At 34.7% G+C, this 17,987-nt stretch overlaps 1 protein-coding gene across 1 annotated transcript in view; it reads left to right on the plus strand.

The window, feature by feature from the left end:
* The window catches only part of LOC115440898 (limbic system-associated membrane protein), a 50,316-nt gene that overhangs the window by 21,479 nt on the left and 10,850 nt on the right, over window positions 1-17,987 (plus strand). Inside the window, exons 4-5 of the mRNA XM_037436582.1 lie at window positions 12,784-12,957; window positions 17,335-17,463. Coding sequence (XP_037292479.1) covers window positions 12,784-12,957; window positions 17,335-17,463 — 303 coding nt within the window. The remainder of the gene's footprint in view (window positions 1-12,783; window positions 12,958-17,334; window positions 17,464-17,987) is intronic.

The raw sequence follows: 17,987 nt of genomic DNA on the forward strand, positions 1-17,987 counted from the left end.
GAAATATTAACTTCATATTCTGACCGAGTTATTTTTGGTATACGATGTCTCCAACGATATTTTAAAATCAGGTTACTCTAATACATAAGGTTTTTTTTATGGCTTTGAATGTACAGACCAGCTTGCCGTTTGCCTGATGGTAAGCGATACGATCCCCCATAAACAGCAGAAACAACATCCAATACCATGAATTACAAAGTATTGTTTGGTGATTTCACCATCCTGAGACATGAGATGTTAAGTTATATTACGTCCAGTAGTTACACCGGCTACAATGTCTTTCAAACCGGAACACAAAAGTGACAACACACTGCTGCTTGGCGGCAGAAAAAGATATTGCGGTGGTACCTACCCAGATGGACTCTCATAAGAGACACCTACAACCAGTATATTTATTTTAGCAATATTTATTTTCGTTGTTTATAATATGTGTGGCTAGGATTTGGTCATTGGGGAATTCCTAATATGTGTATTGTTCGTGTAATTATTATATCTTCTTTACTTATCACTCTTAGCGCATTCTAATATGGCATCTGTCGGGAAAATTGGTAATGTAGCAGAACTGCGAGCTAAAATAAATAACATTTTGATTAATTATAATATTACTACATCCAAACTTAAAATTACGTTAGTTCTTAGTGTGCGACTTAACTGTCCACTCCACTAACCACATGTTAGGGCTAGCAATTAAGGCCTTTGAAGTGGTAGTTCATTACCAAATTTTCGTCCTGACGGTCAATAGCATAAAGAGTAACTATGTTGTTGAACTCCAGTTCAACTTGGTTAATATCACGATCCACTTACCGCCGACCACAATTCAGCTAAGGAGCTTTGTGAGCATTAAACTAGATTCAACTAGATTCCAGTCATCAAAGGGTTTTATATTAAACACTGTTCACACTCAATAGACAATTGAGTTTTCAAGGTAATATATAAGATAGTGCACTGTCGCAAAGCTGTTGTGTGGCTATTTATAAAAACTGTTGTTGTTATTTAGGATATCGTGAATAGTGTTATTCAGTGCCATTTCATGCCAAGTTTTGTAATTTTAATTTGTATACACAAAGTGCCCATTGCAACGAAATTAAAATATAATAAAACTTGATTCTAAACGAAACGAAAATTCAGATGGTAGTCTTAACATTTTAGATAGTAAAAGGCAAATATTATTCATACTTATTTAAAGAAAACTCTTCATGCATCACGGGGATAACTATTTTTCAATAATAGCTGTAGTATCACTAATGTACCCATAAAATTCAGTCTTTATAACCGATTCTCGTCCAGAATAACAAAAATAGAAAGCAAATAAATGGCTAATAGCTAATGGCAAGGTATCAGGAAACACAGCTTTATAAACTAACCTATATCCAGGTTAATCCCCTCGATGCTCTAATAGAAGCGTACTTGGGTTGTAAACAGCGATTCTAAATCTCTATGCCATTAAAGGTAACATGAATTTCGAAAGTTCTTTAATTTAAAAAACCCTGAATTTAAATTTGTGTTTTATGTAGCGATTCGAAATTTTCAACAGTAAGTCTGCCCGACTTTAGCGAATTGAAGAAAAAAAGAAACAGGGAATAGAATTAGTGTCCAATATGATAAGGTTGATTTATCAGTTATCACATAATAAGACGTAAAGTAGTTTGGTGACATACATACTAGACGTACCTAAGATTAATCCATCGGAGAAAAAAGGCTTTGTATATTTAGATCTTCTGACACTATTAGCTGAATGGGTTGCCCAGGTGGTGGGATAGTAGTTTTTTTAAGAGTAGGACAGGCAACGATGATCGATCGTGTGGTGACATACACCGAGCTGACGGAATATGATTTTTCTCCCTTTATTCGAAGTATTTTGCATTGCTTCTTTAACATTGGTTATGTGGCTGTTCTGATCTTCAATGGCAATTGGGTTCAATACTTAAATCAATTTTTAGGAAGGCAAATTTTTTGATTCAATTTTTCTGACAAAATATTAAACCGCTTTCAAAAACTAAAATATAACCTGGAAGTATATTCTTTCAAATGTAAAAAGATTTTTCCAAATCGGTGAATGAGTGACTGAGTTCTGCGGAAACGTAAAAAATACACGACAAATTGAGAACCTCTTCCTTCTTTTTGGAGTTGTTAAAAATAATGTGAATAATCTAATATTAGAATACGTAATGATTTACTAGCAATTACATTCCTAACTTACCAGATCACGGGTCGATAATGGGTCATTAAACTTAATTATACTAATTGGGTCTTTGTCTACTTGTTTGAGGATACAGTTGCGAGTATATTTCTGAAGTTATTATTAATTCTACTACATTTCATTTTATTATACAGAAAAGGCATGACACTTTTAAATATGTGTCTAGCTGTAAAGATTGTACCATCTGCGTAATAGTCCACTAACAAGAGTATGGAATTTAAACTACAACAGCTTTATTATCTCTTAAAACTCTATTGGCAGAAGAATCATTTCATTGACCAACTCATAAATCATCCCCTTATGACTGATTTTAGCATATCTTTAAACAGGCTAGAGAAACTTATTTTGGCATAGCATTAGCTAGAGAAAAGCAACCCAAAACCAAGAACCTTTCCATCTTGCTCCATGTTTGTCGCGTTGAAATTTCGACCATAATCTTATTTACGAACTCAGTGCTGAGTCACATGTTGTAAATTTCTAAGCGAATGAATAAATAATATGTTCCACTTTTGCCGGCGGGTGTGCGGGCCTCAAGAAGCCCCTCCTATCACTTACACTAAATGACCTATATCCACGGACTATGAGCCTTGTCTTATCTATTCTTAGCCGGATTACCTTAAGTTGGTTAAGTCACGCTTGAAACCCAGAATAGGGTTTGACCAACTGATATATATTTTAATGTAACACGAGACTAATTTGCGTTGAGTTGGTTTATGCATTGAAGATGTTGGTAATATTACGCATGGGCGCCGCCAAGGCTAGTGTTAGGGAGGTGCATCTGCACCTACCCACCATACTATATAATATCATTAAGTTTTTTAATGATTGATACAAATATAAAATTCAAATGGATCAACAATGCTTTATCATAAAAAAATCTCTGGTCGATAGTTCCCATTGTTTCAGATTTATTGATTGACTGACATTTTTTGTCATTTATTTCTGGGTAGGGGGGTGCGCGTACACCTACTTGCCCCTTTCCCGGCGCCCAAAATATTACGCAATGGTATGTAAGCCAATTGTACCGTCTACTATCAATTGCTTCTTGAACTGAAGATAGAAAACAATATGAAAGCAAACAATGTGTAAGAAGACAATACTATTATTAATAAACTCCAACTAAACCACAATACTAAAACAAAACCAAAGGAAACAGAAAAACTTACACGCTATGAATTCGTTAATTTATAAGGAAAAATTCTTACTTCTCAACCCTCCGTCCGGAGTTTAGCAATTTTGTACACTCGCCGATATTTGCATGGCGACCCGCCGAGAGATTTCTTTTTCAATTTCGGAACTTGTTCTTTACTTTATTGGAAGCCAGTGTCACGACGGTCGACGCGGCCCACTGTGGGTCGAATTACTAAAGCTATGTTGCAATACTTTGTTTCTTTCACGTGAAATATGTGGCGTTGGCGGGTTGGATGAATTATGTAGGCTTGAGATTGCCTGGGGTCGATTTTACCAAGATGTTTTAACTGATACCGATGAATTAACCTTCGATCGTATATTATTAAATAAAATAAATAATATAAAATTTAATTACGAATTAGCTTCATGTAATGATATTATGTTTTAATCCCTTGAAACAATTAATAAGCGTATATAATTAATGTGTGGGGTTTGAAATTTCATATGAAAATAAAATGATTTTATTACACAAAATGTAAAACACACTCCCATTTAAAATTATGTCTTATATGAATAGTTGAAATACGCCTAATGTAGTGTAAGTATTCAGTAAACATTTGAAAGAGTGTTCATTTCGAAGCACTGAATACGCCTGAATATGAATTCAAAACATGCAAAACACGAAATGGCACTCGGCGCTCGCAAATTTCCAAAAGCAAATCTTGAAGGTAATGTAGGTGATATCAAACTCATCACCAACATACGACATATTGCATTTAAAATGAAAATTCCTGAGTAAAAACGATGCGAGACGACGTTTCAAAGGGAGGCGAATAAAAATTCAACATTAAACATTTCCTAAGGAACTGGGGAGTAAATAAAGTTTGTTGCAACTCTATCCGGTGCAGTCTCGAGCGAGGGCAGACTGCGCAACTCATACATAGAAACATAATGGCGTGAAAAGTTGGAAATTGGTTCGTTTTGTCGAGATTGAGCGGGAATCAAATCTTTGTGTTGTTTTGTGGTGTTATATTTGCTATTATGTTGAAGATAGTTCGTGTTTAAATGTGTATTATTGAACTGATATCTTACTATAATCTTAATACAACACAGTATGATAATCAACACGTTATTAAAATTTTAAATATAAACTACCAGTTAACAATCTGCGATGAATTTTGATAATTTTAAAAATGGAATTTAAAATTGAATTTAGAATATCAAACTCGGTTATCATTAAACCGATCTTGTAAAAACAGAAAGAAAAAAACATTTCATAAAAATAATGACAAAAAGGTTGCGTAAAAAGTTCTTCGAGTGAAAACTAAAGGATTGAATCGAAATCAAATATTTGTTTTCTCTTTTATAGTGTTTCAATTTGATATTCTGGAATAGAAGTTGTGTTTGATAAATGTAGTAAGTATGAAGTTTAAATTTTTTCGTTATCTTCAAATTCGAATACATTTAAATGGTTCTGGATGTAAAATGTGGCATATAACAAATAGACTCTTATAATAAATAGAGATTATAATAAATTATATCTTATTGCATTGGCCTTTAGGTCTGGTTATCATAATACCTTTTAATGTAATTTGGGAAACCAGAATAAGTTGCGATTCGAAAGGAAAGACGACTGGATTGATTTGCCGTACACCACATTTTTTTTTATACTACTTAACTAAATATTTGCATATGTTTGTTAATTCCCTTAATTCCTTTTAACTATATTAAATATTGATGCCATTTTCAATATCATAAAGATATTTTATCTTCGGAAGGATACTATTTTTTTCACTTATTTTAATACTAGCTTTTGCTCGCGTCTTCGCCATCGTAAAGGAGTTCTCTGAGATAAAAATCCCGCTTTAGACTAAATCATTATAAATTGTAGCCTATGTGGTATTCTGGTGTATAATCAATATTACTGTAAAGTTTCAACCAAATCCGTTCAGTAGTTTTTTCGTGAAAGAGGAACAAACATACATAGATCCATCTTCACAAACTTTTGCATTTGTAATATTAGTGGAATATTCATGACAACATGCGATAAGTTTTAACAAAATGTACACGCAGCCGGTAGGAGTCGAACCTACGCTCCCAGAGGGAATCTTATTTCGAGTCAGACGGCTGAACCACTCGGCCACGATTGCACATATATGGAGAGACTAAACAATTGATTTAATTGACAAATTGCTTATGAAAACAAACCCTAACTTTTGTAGTTCGTCAATAAACACCCACATCGTAATAGGATCGTGCCGCGTGTTCGAGTGACGTGGTTTGAAATCTGTGTGGGCAGGTAATACATTGAACTTTATATACCTCTATGTTATTAGTAATTACATACATTTCCTGCCAAATGTCAGTATTGACATCTCAAACACGCACAGTTACTGAATTATAAAGTAATTTAATCATATTTCCATCACTCATATTAAAGCAATATGGCGCGCACAGAACTCAAGCAGGCCGCAAAATACTAAAAGTTTAGCAATTTACTTTTATTCGCGCCGACGTTTTGCATGACTCAACGAGGAAATGTCGCGATTTCTTTTCCAATTTCGAACTTGTTCCATATTCGAACGCCACAAGGCGAGATGACTTCGTAATCTGTTCGATTAGTTTTTCGATTTTTCCCTTTTTGTACTTACCAAGTTTTTTCACAATGCCTCCGCGCGAGTCCCTCTATTTTTGATTTATCAACGTCTGACATCTAGATTATCTAAATTTGGACAATGGTCTTAGGCCTGATCATAATCTTAATCGAATTAAATTCCGATAATTGTATTTTAGAATCGGGCTTTATAACTTTTACTTAGTTTTAAGAATGATAATTTAAAAATACAATTAGGTCCTTGTAAATTCTATTACCCTTCAAGTTAAGAACTAAGGAATTAGTGTTTAGTAAACTAATTAAAGGCTTAGCTTTGAAACCGTTGCTTACGTATATTTTAGCTACTTTAATTATAGCTTACAACAACGTTAATGGACACTCTTTCATAATTTTGAATCGTTTATTAGTATTTATTACTTTGAACTAGAATAGCTATTTTATTTTAATCGCCATAAAGAATTTCAGTTTTACTTTTAATTTAAATACATTTTTTTATTTATTAACGACGGATTATTTACAGTCATTATTTATCAATAACATTACTATGATTAAAATAAATAATCGATTTAATATCTTTTAAAAATATTTAATTTCATCCCGTTCAAGCTGAAGAAATATATTTTACAGCGAAAATTCCACTCGCAAACTCGATCTTGTGCACAAATAAAAATAACTTGGAACCAGAGCGGGCGACTGAGAAGTCTTTTAATTTTAAAAATTAAAACTTTACTAATAAAATATTTTCATAATATTCACAACTGCAGGTCATCAAGGACAAAGTCACGGTACCTCTGCCATATTTCATCTAACTTTAGCCTGGACTGAATATTAAATATTTAGCAAAACCTTCTCATATTTTTACGTTGTTTATAGACGTTAGTACACTATAAAGACATTTAATTAAAGTCATTCATCATTAAAAGGAGGGTCGCAATAAACGGTTTGGAAACAAAACAATATTAAGCCGGGCGCCATATTTGAAAATCAAATTATCCTAGTCATTGTTAGGTTAATGTAAAATAAAAATAATTTATTTTTTGTAATATTTGTTAACGGACCATTTGTAGTAAATGTAGCTTACGGCTTAATGTTGTTCGTTAGTTAAATCATGATCCAATAATAGAGGACTATAGGACTGTTGCGAAGTCGTAGTTTTTGTTTTTTTTATTTTTTAACAAAAGGCATAACAAAGAACACAATCATATACTAAAGCACTAAATTACATTAAGCCTAGATTGTATTTCTTAAACCTATGCCCTAATTGTTGTATTAAATGCGCGGTATGACACTAGTCTGAGGACCCGGGTTCAAATCTCGTGTTTGACAAAGTGATAATTTCAGTTTCTCTGTTGATTATCTACTTGAAGTCTAGGATTAGTGCCGATGTTATAGCGATAGGCTTGACCCCTAGTGTGGAACAGGACACACTTGGGGAAATTGGGTATGTTGGCTAAAGGCATGGTTGTACGTTCATTAGGATCCACTTTTGTAATTTTTGGACATAATATTGAGTTTATTATAATCATAAAACCGATATTTTTTTAAAAATAATAATAATATTGATATCTTAAAAGGACAAGTAATTAAATCAAAACAACTGGTGATTGCTACTTAGTGTTTGAATGAAGACTCAACTGCTTCACCATTAGACCCATCGAAATAATATGTGCTACATACTAGATTTGGCGTTCCGAACATTCACTGTGTTCAAATGATTTGAACTAATATCAATTCAAACTGACTTTAGAATGGTCAATATTTACAGCTTGTGGTTGTGTAAGGAGTGGCGCTCATGTCGAAACTCACTTAAATCCAAGTTTACACTTAGACTCACTCGAGTCTAAGTGTAAACTTGGATTTGAATAAAAAATATTAGTCAAATAAGTAAAATTATTTATAATTCAAGTGAATAAATAGGTTATAACAGTGACGTGTTGGTTGCCATTTTAGTTCAGATTTTGAACAAATAGTTTATATGGACGTTCGTGTCTATAGAATATACGTCAATGATCTGACCCAAACTGTTTACCAACAATGCATACTACGCGCTACTTATATATTATACCCGTGCAATACGTGATGTTTATTTGAGACCGTCGCGCATTTCTAATAAAATATTGCGTACCTATAATGATATTGGAAATATGTAATTGCGTACATACTTTTTTTGACTGCCTCGGTGGCGTAGTTGTACTGCATGCGCGGTACGGCAGCGCTCTGAGGTCCTGGGTTCGTATCCCGGGTCGGGCAAAGTGATATTTGGGTTTTTCTGCTCAGTATTAGCCCGGAGTCTGGAATTTGTGCCCGATATGGCGATAGGCTCGCCCGCTATCACATCATGGGAGGGAACACACTTGACGAAAAGTGGGTGCCATGGTTGCGCCTCTGCATACCCCTTCGGGGACAAAATGCGTGATGTTGTGTGTGTGTGTGTGTGTGTGTGTGTGTGTGTGTACATACTTTTATAACAAGGGAGCAAATAAGTCATCTTATGACAACTGTTCGGTGTTCATCACTAATATAATATCAGAAAATCATCTTCTTTATAAAATGATAGCTACAATAGTGAAGCCAAAATCGGAATGTTTATATTGAGATGTTGTTCAAAAAGCTTAACTTCAAAACTGTCACTGTGATGTTTTGTCAAAATAAATCAATATGAGTCCATATTTAGCGAGAAAAATTCTTAAAACCCCGCCACAAATGGGTGTAGCTCCGCATGATATTTTTGCGACGGGAACTGCAACAGTCACTTGTCAGGATGCCCGAAATACCCTGCGTTTTCGGGCATCATGTTTGGGAACGTGCAGGTTCATTTAGGCGTATAAATCTGTCATCGGACGTGCGTACTGTCGCGTGTTTTTAGGTTATTTCGTGTCTGGCATGTCTTAAAGGTATGCTTCGCTAAATAGTTTTTGGAGAAGTGATTCATTTGTGAAGTTTTTTGTTGTAGTCAATGTTATTTATGAGTATGTATTTCTTGATTTGATTGGTAAGCCTGTGGATTCCAGAAGAAACTATTTCATGGGAAGTCTTTTTTTAGCATTGCGATGTTAGGCAAAATGTTTGGATGATTTGAATTTGAAATGAAATGGATAAATGGAAAGGAGATACAATTAATAGTCTCACACGGTATCATCATCATCATCATCATCATCAGCTACATAAAGCCTACTGATGAACATAGGCCTCCTCTAAAGATTTTCAGACGGACCTGTCGAACTCGGCCTGCATCCAACGTGTTCCTGCAACCTTTATCAAGTCGTCTGTCCACCTTGCAAGTGTACTCACATTATGTGCTGTTTTATTAATATTAAGTATATTTCTAGATGAAGGACTAAATATTATGTTCTCTAAGGAAATAATCTTAAATTTAATAAAACCCAGATTAAATATAAGTAGGATATAAATTAATCAAACGTATATAAAATCTAATGATACGGTGGAAGATAAATTTAACGTCTCATAAAAGTCTTGAGTTTTATGAACCGCTCACACGGTTTATGAGGCGGGTCTTCAATTTGTCCCCCAAACACGTATTCCTGCGACATGCTGTCATATAATATGCATGATTATTTTATTCAACGTTTATGCCACGCTGTAATATAATTAAATTATTATACAGTGTCAGTTTGACATTGCGTTATTAAATGAAACCACATATTCGTTCTTACGTTTAACATTCTGCCAATAATTATCCATGAATAACAAATATTTTCGCCAATAATGCCAGTTTTAGTTTTCTGATTTTTTATTCTTATGCAGTTGAGTGCGAATGTGGTGCCTGTGCGTGCGTGTAAGTGTATTTCTGATTGAAACTTGTGTAGTCGTTGAGGCTTTAATGTAAAATAAAATATACTAATATTTTAATAATATTTTTTTTCGTTCGAAACTTACACTTTTGTATTTTACTTATAGAGTAAACGCTGTTAAGAATACAATGAAGTCACAATAAATATATTCTCATGTATTTAAATGAAAATATTAACGTTTTAAAAGGGTCTTTCATTCTTCCAAAGTATTCAATTATCCTCAACAGCGTTGATTAAAAAACTTGTAATCAACTTGACAATGCACGAAGTAGACAGATTGGCAGTAAAAACACTATTACAAAAAGTAAGTGTCCCATAGAATATAAAAGTAAAGAACATTAACAGAAAAAGAAATTTAATTCCGAACGTTGAATGCAAATCGAGGCGCACGGTAAACGTTAAAGAAGAAAAAGTTTCGCGTTTCGCCGAAGCGGCTATAAATCACAACAATATTGCGAAAATTCACCTTTCTCCCCTTTTCCGGCAGGTTAGTGGCCGAGGGGGGATTGGGGACCAACCCTATTTTATTGTTAGAAATCGTTTACGGCTGATGTCTGATGTATCGATTGCGTTTACACGATTGACAGCACTGGGTGCTCATTAAAAATATAAAAATGGAATTCTTATCGTTTATAAATCTTTAGATTTTGCTGGTAGGATATTTGTTTCACATGTGGCTCACGTACTTATATGTCGCGTTCCGGGATCAACCTGTTTATATACCATTTCATACAAGCCGACATAATTGTGGCAACTGGATGACTATCGTCATTGGACACTTTATATTATCAGATGCAGGAGAATCATTTTCCTGCGCAATTATAATAGAATTACCTTGTTGTGTTTCTTACATAAGTATCAAGAATTTCTTACAAGCAATGTCTTATACTACCCATTCAACTTATTGATGAGTTGAAACTCGGTTAAACATAATCCAGTTCGTCTCGACCCTGGCCGTTTAAACAGAAATTACTAAACTATCAAGTCTGGATACTTTAAAAGTATTTATCATAAATTGGTTAAGTACCTGCCTCTTAAAAATATATCGATCAAAGTTTTCACGTTAAGAATCTTCAGCCAGTTTCGAAAGTCATGCTGTATCATCGCTCAGTCGTCTATTGTTTCCTTTTTACCTCCTTCTGGTTCAAGCTCTAGATTTAATGCTGTTGAGTCGAAAATGTTGATACTGGACCTTTTCGTGATAGGCTCTAGGAGCTCTATTCCGTCTTCTGGAGCGTATCCTTCTTTTTGCAATTACAGGCGTTCTTATTGAAGGTCAGCTTTGATTGCCATATAGGTAAATATGGTATTTTTTGGCTTTCTTACTTGTACGGCTATCGAAGCTGTCCTTCGAATAGAACGCCCGTAATTGCAAGAAGACGGATTCGCCCCTATTGACAGAATAGGGTCCCCTAAGCTTAAATCTTTAACAAGAATTTTAATAACTAGAAGATCTATGTGATGATTCGCTGAGTTTTTGCAGTCTATGTTTTGTTAGAAGTTATGTCTAAATCCACGTGTGATAAAGATTCCAAGCACCCTAATATGTATGGCAATGTTGAAAACAAAGAAACTCACACAAAGATTGTTCAACATAAGTATCCCACTATGTCTAGTACAGTGGCGAAGAGGGCAATTTTCTAAAAAGTAATCCAACAAAACATATAGGTACCAATATGCAAAAATACGATCTGCAAATCATTGTATCGAAAATTAGATTTATAATTTTTAATTAATTTATTTATTTGTAATAAGGTACATAAACAGCACTACATATTAAATCAATCAATATTAAAAATGCAGTAAGGTACAGCATCTGATATGTGTGCTACTAATAGGTGAACACAGCATTTACCACTAACAACATATTGAATTAAAATCTAAAACAAAATAATATGAGGTAGAAAAAAAATTTATAAAGTACTATAAATATGAAATTTATGAGTAAAGATTATATACTAAATAATTTGTCTATATAACACAATTTAGGAAGTCGGTTAGCATCGTGTTATACGGACCCTCTGTCATTGGTCTAGTAAATAGGTATTTCATAAATTAGGCAAATGGACATTACTTATTGAATTCTATATAAAGCTTTAAATATTATTCCAAAAACTTTCCTCATTTCCGCCGGACGTGACGACCTTGAACTTTGCATATAATGATAAAACACTTTATAAAGTTGCCGGGCATAAAAACATAAAAGAATTTTAATATTCCCAAAGGAATCTGTGATCATTTTAATCTCTGTACTTAATACAATTTCGCTTATCTTTCCTTACAAAGAAACGTCTATAATAATATTTGTGTTAAATTCTAGATTTGGAGCAGATTGTAGGATTTCCACGAATTTCGGCTTAAAGTTTAAGTTTTTGTTTGACCCAAAGGAGTTTCTCGAAATATATGGAACTAATAATTAATTGGTTAGTTAGTAAAATGTACCTGGCAGTTAGAGGTTGTTATGAAAATCTTTCCTTTTATAAAACTTACTTTTTTATAGTTTCGGACCTCAAAACCCTAATAGGATTACTTTGTTGATTGTCTGTCTGTTTGTAAAGATGGTTTGATGAATTGTTCTATGGAACGTGTAGAAGCATCAAGTTAAAACTTATATCAAATACTCACGTATAGGTCTCTTTCAGCTGTGAAAAAAACTTCTAAGTCAAAGCGATCAAAATATATAACACTGTTATGTCACATACTTTACGATTTAACAAGGGTATCAAAACCTATTAGTAGGTACTTCCTGTTAATGCAGAATCATAAAATTTAGGAAGAAGCAATGTCTTATAGCACATTTTAGGGAAAAAATCTAAAAACTATAAATATTTTCTTTAAAAACAATAAAGGTAAGTAATTTGAACATAACCCGCCGTGCGCGAGTTAAATTCGCATTTGTCGGTTTTTTTTTATTAAGAAATGATCTTAGATGACAAAATAAAAATAAAAACATTAATCTTCCATCTCACAAACTAGGTTCTCTGGTTTTTAAAAAAAAATAATTAAATACATTTTTTTGTCAATAGTACCACCCGACATCATAAGTGACGATACATCAGGAGACGTATCAGTCCAAGAGTTGGAGAACGCCACGTTGACCTGTAAAGCGACAGGGCATCCACCACCCAAGATCACATGGAGGCGAGAGGACCACGAACCCATACTGCTGAAGAAACCACTTTCCAGAGACTTTGATAAAGGTACGACAGTTTTCAAGCAATTTAAAAACATTTGAAGATAGATACTAAATTATAGTTTTAATAATTAAATCTCTTAGTTAATTCTGAACAATTTGATGACAAAAGTCCGCAATTTTTGTTCGGATTTATGTGTCATGGGCTAAAAATCCTATCGATATTGATAACCATTAGGATATAAACTGGTAGATATGTAGATCAGAGTAAATGCTGCACAGACAAAGCACCCATTATGTCATTAATGCACGATTTTATAAAAAATAGTCACTTCATCATCATCAATGTCAAACCACATCGTCGCAGGAAGTCTTCTCCTAAAAATAGGACCCGTAAAGATTAAAAAACCGACCTATTAGAAGTGATCTACATCTAGCGAGTTCCTGCAACCTTAATCAGGACTTCTGGTCACATTTACATCTGATTATCTATTTGATCGCTTAAGTCTGCATTATAAAAGAATACCTCACCCTTAGAAGTAACGTGACCTAACTCAACAAAAGACGATCTTTTGGAAAAGAATAAAAAAGACTTGAAAACAATATAGAAGTCAGTGAATTGGGCGGTTGTTGATAATGAGATTCTCTGTTTCTATTCTATAATTTTGCCTTTTTCTCGTCATAGGGTTATAGAGCATGCTTGGGAGGTCGTTCTTTAACAAAATTAGAAAATATATAAATTGTGAGGTAGGTTACTCTGTTCTAACGGTGCGATATATGACTTCCAACGCTTTTTACGCGGAATGTAATGTGAATATTATAAAATGGTTTTTTAATACGAGTCGGTAGAACACAGGTGCGAGTTAATTAAGACAATTAGCTCTGGAGTTATAGAGACAGGCTTGACGTGACGGTTTGCGTGTTGAATATTAAAATAGCAAATAGTTAAGCTCCAGTAATCTTACTGTAGATATGACAATTCATATTAGAATTTTACTAAATGTCTGTGGTAGCATAAGGAGCTGTGTATTCGGATGTCCTGGATTGGGTCTCCAGGTCATGTAATACTTTATGAGGGTTTTTATATGATTTGCCAAGGGTTGGGTCCTTCAGAAGGAGTTAAAGTATGGTAGAAAACTGGTCGCAAAACCTTAGTCAAATCTTTTTCGCAACATGAGGTTTGAAAAAGTGTGTTGCTATGATACTACATACATTACAGTTGCATAAAAGTAGAAGAATAACAATAGAAAACTTATCTTAATGTTATATATTTGCAGTCCATATTGCGGTATTAAAACAGAACAGAATAAATCATTAGAAAATAACACTAGTAACTAATTTTTACCGCACAACCATCACACTCTGTGCAAATAGTTAGAAAGCTATGTCGATAATTGGTCCCATTCTTTCTCCAACTAATCGGTGCAACTAATCGTTTTCAAAGAGCGAGACGTCAATAGTTTTGTTAGCTGTCGACGAACAATGATATTTATTAGATCCGCAGCTCGTCACGTAATGTACTTTTCCAAGAGCGCAAGGCCTTGCCAAGGCATCGAGCTTCACAGGTGTTTACTAATGAGATGCATTACTCCCTCCCTTGTTAGTTGTTCTTCAGTAATTTAATGTATTTTGTTTAAATAGTGTATTTCACTAGGTCTTGCTTGCGGTTTTTTCTACGCGAAAGATTTCTGGTAGAAAAAATCTGTGGAGTTCCTGAACAAAGCAGTCTGTATAATTCCAAATATTTTGATCTATTAATGAACCTTAGTCTAAATGAATTTGAGGTTTTTGAGTGCTAAAATCTACTGAAGCAGTCTAATTATTATTAGTCTTTTAACATGATGATTGGGGAACTGCCGTGGTTATCACCGAAGGTACCCTAGTAATCCCCCGGCTTAGCAACCTCGGCAGCCCCATGATGAGTTGGTGGGCTCGCTATCACTGGAGGCGCGGCAGCCTGCAACTAGACGGTCTTAGGGCCCGGGAGGAAGAAGGGAGGAGATAGAGGGAAGGAAGAGAAGAGGAAGGAGTAGGAATTACTAGGATGGTTGGAAGGGAAGGGAAGGGAAATGTTCACGAACCTTTAGATAGACCTCACTGTGAATTTAGCAACCATGAGATATACACACGAGCTGTGTGCCTAGGGTCGCGGCAAATGTTCCCCCGTGCATGGGCGTGCATTTGGTGTGGAGACCAAGCGCACAAGAATTGCCTCAGGGGGGTAGCTGGTAGGTTAGCTAGGCTAGGGCTCATGGCCTCACCGGTGAGGATCGCAACGCATTATCCTTTTATTTCCCCCTACCTGCCAACCTGAGCTGGCTACTTTGTTTTCCCTTATGCCTTGCATTCCTTACTAATTGTATCCGTAATTTAAAATCTCCGTAGTCATAATGAGCGATCTTAAATGATATTTAAAAATAATAATTATTATTCTTATAAATTGTTTTGACGTATCGTAAGTGCAATTTTAGAGTAGTAGGGGAGGCCCGTGCCCAACAATGGGACAGTATAATACAGGGCTGATATTATTTTATTACTAACTGCAATTTTGTTCACCTACGTATTAATAAACAAATTATCAAGGAATAATTGAAAATCAAGGCCTCTGTGCTTACGAAAATTTGCGAATGTTACGTTACACGCCGCAATAAACGTTCTAATTAAACATGTAGATTTAAATGGATTTACATAAATCATAAGCCGAACTCCAATTAGCTAATGTAACCAAACGCGAAACCGACCATTTTTATTGGAAACTTTTCGAATCGAGTTTGTTTTTATGCGGTCAAAGGAAATGAAATACCGTAATGATGTTATAAGAGGTCACGGTACGCTGGCCGCTCAATGCCATTTCAATTACGACGCTAATGTTTCGTGTAATCGCTTTATATAGGTTTGGATTCAATATTGTTGAATATCGGCCACGCGACCCTAATGTTAGTTGGTAACGATAATATTTCTTCAATGTAGAAAAAAGTTTAAATTACAACTTGTAATGTGTTATCGTTTAAAGCATGCTTAACTGGAGTGGCAGCATATTTAGCCTCTAAAATTGATTAAACTTTGTTTTATCTTTAGTTTCGGTTGTTGAAAACTTTGTTCCTAGACCTTCAGAGTATTTTATCATTAGGGATTGTAGTAACTATGAAAATTAAAAGTAGTAGTAATTTATTTGCATATATCGGCATTATTGTACTGAGAACAAACACGGAAATTCTATGGAACGTTACAATCGGCCACTCCGCTGCAGTCGCCATGGTTCGCCAATTTCATAATGTTTGTAATCACAGTAGTGATTACGTATTATTTTGTTATAAAAAATATTTTAGATTTTTAGTATTCTTTAGAATATCTAAGCCTATTTTTATATCGACTCCAAATATCAAATGGTCCACTAAAAAGTCAGTAAAAGAAATTCTCAAGTCACAGTATAATTTATTTCTAAAAAACACATTACACAACTGATTTGTATTAGAATTTCAAGGAACCTCGTCTATCGTTGTGGAAGGACTGAATTCAATAAACACTAACGACTTTGAACAGTAAAAAAAGTTACATTACTATACCGTAAAGTGTTTGTAGGACACACGTAAACTATAAAGTAAAAGACATTATGACAAGACATAGTACAAGTCGACGGGGTCAAATAACGTCAATTGAGTTGAGAATAAACTTGAAGGTGGTAAGATATATTTTATATCCGCCCGGATAACGACCATGGTACACAAGGTGTTAAAATCCGCCATAATGGCCACGGAAGTGTGTCTCGTTCTAGGACCAGCCTGTGTATATCCGGTTCCAACAAGCCGGCATAATTGTGTCGACTGTCGAGGGGTAATCTTCGTCAGTCGACATTCTATTGGACCTCACTCCACTTACCATCAGGTGCAGTGGAGTTACTTTGCCGTGGACGTATAAAAAAAATACACTGGATTTATCATCAATATAATTTTGACAAGGATATTGAAATTTACAAGCGGCGATAGCCTAGTTGGGTGTGGAACGGACTGCCGAGACGAATGTCCGCAGGTTAAAATCCCAAGGGCACACACCTCTGACTTTTCTAAAAAATCATGTGTGTATTCTGTGTGAATTTATCGTTTGCTTTAACGGTGAAGGAAAACATCGTGAGGAAACCTGCACATCTGAGAAGTTCTCTATAGGAATTTCGAAGGTGTGTGAAGTCTACCAATCCGCACTAGGCCAGCGTGGTGGAATAAGGCCTAATCCCTCTCAGTAGTAGAGGAGGCCCGTGCTCAGCAGTGGGCAAGTATATAATACAGGGCTGATATTATTATTATTATTATTGAAATTTACAACTTAATTTTAGTTGACAATGTGTTTAGACTAAACTAAACATCATATTATGTATCACTTTGCCGTGTGATGGAATTTTTAATCTTGTGAAGCTTACGGTAAATCTGCACTTTCTTTTTCTGTTTAGTGGAAAGCTACGTGGGTAGTTCACTACCTTTGTGGCGAGTGGATCGAAGACAGATGGGTGCGTTTCTCTGCATCGCGTCCAACGACGTGCCGCCAGCAGTTAGCAAACGTATCATATTACTAGTCAACTGTGAGTACATTTTCTTTTTCGTTTTTTGTAACAATTACATCGTACAAGCCGAAGTAGACTACTCTGTATACTCTGATGTCTATTTCAGTTGTACCTATTGTTTCTGCTTTCCTTAAATTAATGTTTTCACCTTTATTTTTATCAACCTTATTGTCTGCATTAAGGGTTCAATTCTGCAAACCTTAATTATAATCATTTATGTAGATGCCAACTTCTTGAAATTGTACTAATAACTAATTAAAAGAACAACAGTTTCTGTTCCACTAGAAACCTAATACTACACAAACTGAATATCTTTTCTAAAATTTTAACGAAAGACTATTCCGTGTTAACCAAGTTCGTTTTAAACGTCTAAGAGATAGCACGTAGTGCATTACTGGTGTTTTGTTTTTTAACTGTTTCTCCGAGTAACTCAAACTTCGTACTTCAAAGAAGGAAGAGAGGAAAGCGTTTTTTAAACTGCATAATGGATATTGCACCATTGTTTTTAAGTTCTTGTATGATCATATAAAACCCACGAGAAT

The sequence above is a fragment of the Manduca sexta genome, chromosome 8 (genome assembly GCF_014839805.1).
Source record: "Manduca sexta isolate Smith_Timp_Sample1 chromosome 8, JHU_Msex_v1.0, whole genome shotgun sequence".
Lineage (NCBI taxonomy): Eukaryota > Metazoa > Arthropoda > Insecta > Lepidoptera > Sphingidae > Manduca > Manduca sexta.